Source organism: Globicephala melas, chromosome 1 (assembly GCF_963455315.2).
Source record: "Globicephala melas chromosome 1, mGloMel1.2, whole genome shotgun sequence".
NCBI classification, from domain to species: Eukaryota; Metazoa; Chordata; class Mammalia; order Artiodactyla; family Delphinidae; genus Globicephala; species Globicephala melas.
Window position 1 is genome coordinate 100,080,381 of NC_083314.1, and position 8,244 is coordinate 100,088,624.

The 8,244-nt window shown below is 40.5% G+C and overlaps 1 protein-coding gene across 1 annotated transcript in view; it reads right to left on the reverse strand.

The window, feature by feature from the left end:
* SLC35A3 (solute carrier family 35 member A3) overlaps positions 1–7,234 on the reverse strand; it is a 33,393-nt gene extending 26,159 nt beyond the window's left edge. The window contains exon 1 of the mRNA XM_030868799.3: positions 6,962–7,234. Coding sequence (XP_030724659.1) covers positions 6,962–7,234 — 273 coding nt within the window. The remainder of the gene's footprint in view (positions 1–6,961) is intronic.
* Between the last annotated feature and the right edge of the window lie 1,010 nt (positions 7,235–8,244).

The following is an 8,244-nucleotide window of genomic DNA, read 5'->3' on the forward strand; positions in this document are numbered from 1 at the left end:
TTTCAAGCCATTTTGCTAAAATTTAATATTGTATATGATTTCTCAGGTCTCTTCCAATTCTAATACACACACACAATTTTATTAAAGTAATTTCAATTTTTTCATCTGAAAGTGTCTCAATTTTTAAATTGTAAACTTTGAGTATACATATAGTAATACATAACATATATAATCATTAACTATTGTAAAACTATTAGTGTATAATTATTGCATAATAATAATGTATAATTATAATTTTTGTGTATGTGTGTGTATACTATAATCATACTTATTCGATACAGTCACACTGCTAGTACTTCTAAAAGTCCTTTGCACAGGAATATTTCAGGATTTGGTTAGTCACTATAAAAGATCTTGTACTTGCTTTCCAATCATTATTTTTCTCCTGAATTGTTAGATAAGTTTGGTATTTACAAAGTTAAATTTTATTATTTTTAAATGCCATCTCACCTCTTGAAAGAAAAATGTACAACAAAAACTTCATTCATCTAATAAGCTCCATTCATTTGGATTTGATGATGACTTGGTTAGAATTGTGTGCAAAAAATATTAGTAAGCTCATTAAGAGTTCAAAAAATTTCTCAGTAATTATTTATTACTCTTAAGGGGGAAAAAAAGGTTTTTCAAACATGCTAGAAGGTATAATTTAAGTACATTTTATATGCTAATTACATATCCCTCATTTCCATTAAAGTCGCTCCCTAAGATCCCTGCCTTTACAATGCTTTGTCAGCCAATTCTGAGATACTTTACAGGCCTTAAACATTTAAAAAATATATATTACACAAAGTATATATATCATTAATGCACACTACTACTACTTCCACCCTTATATTAATCAGGGTTAGTGAGAAATTAGTTGTTTATACCATCATTATTGCACTAGATATGCATTAACTAAGTTCTGAAATATTCAAAACACTATATACTAATAATTTCTATTTATCTTTTCAAACAGAGATAGGTACTTGAAGGTAAACCTGAAAATCAGTCTGGCTACATTATATCCAATAGGTTACATGTATAATCTTTAGGTCTGTGTATGAAGCCCATTATTCTACTGAGACAATAATATCTGCATTTTGCTGTTATGTCTTCAGCCACTAAAAGTTCCACAAAACTAAATCTTTAGTCAATGTCTTTAAATTGTAATAACATTTATATAGAGAGATTGGCTCAAGATGGTGGAGTAGAAGGTCATGTGCTCACCTCCTCCTGCAAGAGCACCAAAACTAACTGCTGAACAACCATCAACAGGAAGACACTGGAACCCACCAAAAAAGATACCTCACATCCAAAGACAAAGGAGAAGCTGCAGTGAGATGGTAGGAGGGGTGCAATCACAATAAAATCAAATCCCATACCCGCCGGGTGGGCGACCCACAAAGTGGAAAACAAGTATACCACAGAAGTTCTCCCACTGGAGCAAAAGTTTTGAGGCCCGCTTCAGGCTTCCCAGCCTGAGGGTCTGGCAACAGGAGTAGGAATCCCCAGAGACTCTGACTGTAAAGGCCAGCAGGATTTGATTGCAGGACTTACGCAGGACTGGGGGAAACAGAGACACCACTGTTGGAGGGCACACACAAACTCATGTGTGCACTAGGACCCAGGGAAAAGGAGGAGTGACACCATAGGAGACTGAACCAAATCTACCTGCTAGTGTTGGAGGGTCTCCTGCAGAGGCGGCAGGCAGGTGAGGCTCACCGTGGGGACAAGGGCACTTGGCAGCAGCAGTTCTGGGAAATATTCATTGGCATGAGCCCTCCCAGAGAGCACCATTAGCCCTGCCATACAGCCTGTAGGCTCCAGTGCTGGGTTGCCTCAGGCCAAACAACTAACAGGGAGGGAACATGGCCTCACCCATCAGCAGACAAGTGGATTAAAGTTTTACTGAGCATGGCCCTGCCCACCAGAGCAAGACCCAGTCCCTCTTAGATAGCCTCACCCACCAGTGGGCAGACAGCAGAAGCAAGAAGAACTACAATCGTGCAGTCTGCAGAATGAAAACCACAATCACAGAAAGTCAGACAAAATGAAAAGGCAGAAGATTATGTCCCAGATGAAGGAACAAGATAAAACCCCAGAAAAACAACTACATGAAGTGGAGTTAGGCAACCTTCCAGAAAAAGTATACAGAATAATGATAGTGAAGATGATCCAGGATCTGGGAAAAAGAATGGAGGCAAAGATTGAGTAGATGCAAGAAATGTTTAACGGAGACTTAGAAGAACTAAAGAACAAACAAACAGAGATGAACAATACAATAACTGAAATGAAAAATACGCAAGAAGGAATCAATAGCAGAATAACTGAGGTAGAAGAATGGATAAGTGACCTGGAAGACAGAATGGTGGAAATCACTGCCACGGAACAGAATAAAGAAAAAAGAATGAAAAGAAATGAAGACAGCCTAAGAGACCTCTGGGACAACATTAAACACACCAACATTCGCATTATAGGGGTCCCAGACCGAGAAGCCAGAGAGAAAGGACCTGAGAAAATATTTGAAGAGATAATAGCTGAAAACCTCCCTAACATGGGAAAGGAAACAGTCAACCAACTCTAGGAAGCACAGAGTCCCAGGCAGGATAAACCCAAGGAGAAACAAACACACAGAGACACATAGTAATCAAATTGACAAAAATTAAAGACAAAAAACATATTAAAAGCAATAAGGGAAAAATGACAAATAACATATAAGGGAACTCCCATAAGGTTATCAGCTTATTTCTCAGCAGAGACTCTGCAAGCCAGAAGGGAGTGTCATGATATATTTAAAGTGATGAAAGGGAAGAACCTACAACCAAGAATAATCCACTCAGCAAGGCTCTCATTCAGATTTGACAGAGAAATCAAAAGCTTTACAGACAAGCAAAAGCTAAGAGAATTCAGCATCACCAGACCAGCTTTGCAACAAATGCTAAAGGAACTCCTTTAGGCAGGAAAGAGACTAGCAACTTAAAAAAAAAAAATTTATACAGATTTTTAAAGACTACTAAGTACCTAAGTAATTCTGCAAATCAATTTTCCTTCTATTATAAAAACAAAAGGTTAAATTTCTAACTTTAGGTTTTTAGAGTGAGCTATATTTACATTTTCTAAACATTAGTTCTGAAATATACTCCCTAAGTATAATATTATAATCTATTTTAGGTTAATGACACAACAGAGTACATATGAAAACACACACATTTTAAAGTGCTATGCAAATATAAATTCACATTACACTAGTCAGAAACAGCTATTGGTATAAAAACAAACCTTTCAAAGTTTTTCCAAGTAAATGAACAGAAAAAGTAATGCTGACCTCAGCTGCAATTTTTTGTTCATTATCTTCCATGATGCCAAAACTTTAAAACTGCAACCTACAACTGTGTACTAAATAATGACAAAATTCATCACAACTGGCTTTACTTCTGACACTGGCATTTATATATCTTCCTGCTAAACTATCTCAGAAGTAGAGACAGTATTCTCCAAAAGTAGCAACAATATGTTGTACTTGAAGTCCATAATAATCCTGTGGAAAACCCAAAATCTTATTTATAAAAGCGAAAGAAATATGAATTAAAGGTACTTTACATTATTGACATAGTCAATTTTGTTTCTATGATAAAAATAATAAGTTCCACTAAGTGAACTTAAGTTCACTCTTAAGTGCTTAAGAAAAGCAAAATCCTGCTCGACAACACTTAACAACTGACTCTTTACATTCTATGACTCCTATTACATTCTAAGTTAAACAACTTTTCATTGTTTCTCCTTCCTTTTCTTCCTCAAGGTATCAGGTATCTGTTTACATAAGACAATATCACTTGTATGTAAGTTAGAGTACTGTGTCAATTTTTAACTTGTTCTTCTACAGACTGCAGAATTTCCACTCCTACATTCAGATAAAATCAATAGTACTCAACTATTTCTTCAACTTAACAAACATAAAACCTATCTGCATTCTAATTTTTAGATTATAAATTATTCAATATTATTGTACTCTTTACATAATGTCAGTGACTGGGAAAACATAAAGACCTAATAAATATAGCCCTAAGATCCCCTTCTAATGTGAGGTGCCATGTAAAAATGTACTCCTTTCTCACCCTCTCATTTCCCCATCCCTGTGCCATTCTGCTCTACCACTCTGCTATGGTCACTTCCCACCACTTACAGCTAAAGGCTGATGTTAAAGGTATTCTATAAAGAACAGAGACTACTGTACAATCCGGGTAGGATCTGTAGGGTAGCAAAACTTGTCATGCCAAAATATCTCTTTGGCATGTGGGTTATTTCAAGCTGGAAACAGTGAAGGCCCTAAAGACTCAGCAAGATCTTTGACCTTTCCCCTAACTGATAAAAAAAAAAAAAAAAAAATTAGATAGATGGCCTGTTTCCACAGTATCACCAGAGATATCTGCAAAGAATTAAGAATATGGGCTATGTGTGGTGGAGGGAAACTCTAGGCAGAGCCTAGAGATCAGAGTCCACTCTGTGTCCCACTGTCTCTGCATGGCCCAGCAAATATTTATTTATCAAACTTTTGCTTTTACATCTCCATGTCAATTGCTTTCCTCCCCTTTGAAGCCTCAAACCACTACCCCCAACATCCTCTCTTGTCTTTAGCTGCAGATGGTATGTAAGGTGAGGGTTTCAGCCATTTTGACAAGTTACTCAGTTTTCCTGGGTCTCTCCCATGTATCCGTGTTATTAAACTTTTGTGTGATTTTTCTCCTCAATCTGTCTCATGTCAATTTAATTCTTAGACGGGCCAGAAGAACCTAGAAGAGTAGAAGAAAAATTCCTCCTCCATGACAGGTCCACAGGCACTAACCATTAGTAAGGTTTCAAGATTCAGGAGATGCGGTCAGAAGTAGAAAATAAAGGTATCACACAATTCACCATCAATATTTAAATACTAACTATGGTCAGGAACTATGATGAGCACTGATACACAATGATGAACAAAACAAATATAATCTGTTTCTTCATAGAGCTTATCCTCTAGCATGGAAGACACATATTATTCAAATAATTTAAGAAACAGTATAAGGGTGTAAACTGCTATGACATGGTGTATAACAGGAAAATATCATAGGAAAATTATGATCCTTGTATTATTATGGTCCTTGTATTTACTGTATCAACTTGGTTAAACTCAAACACATTTCCGCAAATCCCCTTCTCTATATGGTGCCAGGTCAGAATTGGCTAAACACAAAACCTGCACAAGATCTGGAAGGCAGAAGTGAAGCAACAGCCATTACTCCAGACGATTCTCAGTTAAATGTGGTGAAACAGAAGCAAAGGTGCCGGCAGGTTCCAGTTATCCTCCCTTCCCTGCTTTAGGTCAACTCTTCCCAACTGCTGATAACCCTACTGAGCAACAACAGGTCCTAATCCTTAAAACCTGTAAATGTTACCTTATTTGGAAAAGGGAATTTTGCAGATGAAATTAAGTTAAGGATCTTGAGATGGGAAAATTATCCTGCATTAGCTAAGTGAGGCCTAAACGCCAACGTAAGTGTCCTCATAAGAGACAGAAGAGGAAAATACAGATACTCAAGAGAAGAAGGCAATGTAAAGATGGAGCAAAAAGAGATTTGAAGATGCTGGGCTTGAAGACTGGAGTGATGCACCCACAAACCAAGGAATGTTGGCAGCCACCAAAGCTGGATGAAAAAGAGAACAGATTCTCTCCTAGAGCCTCCAAAGGGCGCATAGTCCCTTTGACACTTTGATATCAGCCCAATGATACTGATTTCTGATTTTGGATCTGATTGGAGCCATGGACAGCTACAAATTTTGAAGAGTTTTGGATACTACCCTAAATAATTTTAAATTTATTCTGGATTCAATAGAGAGTCACCGAGTATTTCTGAGGGAAAAGAATACACAAGACCTCTGGCTTTAAAAAGCAGTATCGGCGGGGGAGTTATTGGAAGGAAGACAGGCTGAGGGCAGCAAGTCTAGCCACTGCTATAGCATAAGTAAGAAGAGGAAAGAGAAGCCACGTTAAGCACAGGAATGAAAAAGGGAAGAAGCAAATTGAGATGCTGAAAAAGTAGAATCAATACTTGGGAGGAAAGTTAGGACCGGAAATATAAATTTAGAAGTCATGCCTTTAAAGGAAACAACCTGAGTTTACCAGTGAAAATGAGTAAGCGCACGAAGTGAGAAACTGTACCAAAATTTCATCTTTAACTACCAAAGTTGAATGTTGATTGAAAACAAAAAACTTAACTCTGGTTCCATTTTCAAATACTACATGTAAGAGAACATAATAAAAGACTCAGTCTTCTACCATAAAGTAATGACACGTGTTTTACTAAGCAAGGCCCAGTACTACATTTAATATTATTATCCTTTAATTCATTTGAACCAGCGTTCCCCGGAGTTTAGTTGGTTTAAATAAATGTTAATTAAAATGCTCCCTTCCTAAACACTCAGAACCCTCTCCCAACACACACACCTGTTCTGATAGGAATCCCGCCTGGCCTCAGACAGCCCTTGCCTATGTATTAGCCTTACCAAGGACTGCTTTTCCATTTTTTGAAGTCCCTGCGGCTTCTTCAGCGCAGCGTCCCCGTCTGGTGGCTCGGTACCTGCCACAGGGCCACACACCGAGCAGGAGCTCCGGGGAAGTTCGCTGACGGAATGACCGCCAGCCTGGCCCTCCGGCCGCGGCTCCCCACGCCCCAGCCTCTAAGGCAAACACTGCGTTTTTCATTCGCTTGACACACCCCTTTCCCCGGGCCCTTTTTTCCTCTTCCACCCAGCACATTCCTCATATATTCCCTCGGACTTAACAACGTGTCACTTCATCCACTCCCACCCCTACTTAGCTAGTACTTAAAGTCTATCCACACCGTCCCCTTCACTCAGACGGATTTCACATCACTGCCCTGGCCGGAGCCACGGTCACCGGCCTCCCCGTGCCCGCAGCCGCCCAGGAGCGCGCCAGACTCACCTCCCGCGCCGCTCGGCCGGCTGCGCGCACTGGGGGCGGCGGCTCAGCTCCGCCGGGCCCCCCAGGCTGCGGCGCCCGCCGGGTCCCCCGCGACCCCAGAAGCGCAGCGGCGCCCGCTCCCGCCGCCGTCGCTGCCGCCGGCCCGGTGCGGCCCAGACGTTTCCGGGTTCCCGCGGTCCAGTCCCCCAAATGCTCCGGCTTCCTCCTCGACCCGAGCGAATACCGTTCCCGGCTCCGCTCTGGTGGCCGCAGCTCTGCACTGGCCGGCTCCATCCCGAAGGCGAGGCACCCGGGCGGCCCCACGGGCGACCCCCGGTGCCGGCTTCACCGTCCCGGGCAGTGCCTCCTGCTGGGTGTGTCCTGAGGGGACCTGGCGGACAGAGTAACTCCAGTGGCGGGCCTCTGCCGGGCTGCCCGGTGGCGGAGGGCGCCAGGGTGTCAGACTGCGAAAGTAAAGTCAAACTCCTTTTGGGGCAAAGGACCCGGAGAGGGAGTGAGGAGGTGGATTCGGGAAGGAAACAAACCCGCTTCTAAAAATGACTGTCACTGACAGTGAAAACCAAAGAGATTCGCTGTGGCGCAGGCTGCCACCCAGTCATCTGGAAAGCTTGTTCGGTTGGAAACAACCAATTCTCCCACCCTGGCTTAGACCCTGAGGCAGAGCCGCGCCCAAAGCAGCGCAGCCAAATAGTAGATAGAGTAGGATTGTCCCTTTCCTCTTAACACAATGCTTTATATTGCAAATGAGTAAAACTACGTCCAAGAAACACAAACAGAGAGAGCAGTAAAATAAAATTAAATAACTCTGTTAGAGTAGAATAACTGGCTTTAAACTGTTCTGTAATATGATCTTGAGAAATTCCCCGGATGGTGGAATATATATCAGATCTTAATGTTTGTCCATATATTTTGGAAGTATAATGTGCCTGGTGCATCATAATAATAGCTAGGCACTATTCTAAGATTAAGAGGTAGATAGATAGATATAGATAATATATAATGAATATATATTTATTTTAAAAATAGTAGTAATTATGTGTGGTTGTAAGGGGAAAAAAAGATTTAAAATATTTTAAAAATACACGAGCAGAAAAAGTATACCTTATGACATAAGTACAGCTTTTTAGAGAAAAAAAAGAGCTTTTAGTCTGTTCAAAAAGCTTTAAAATGAAAAAAAGGGACATGGAGACACTTATTAATTACAAAATAGTAACATGTGCTTTGTCATCTTGGAAAATGACCAAAACTCTAGACAAACAAAAACAACAATGAAAATAGAGGGT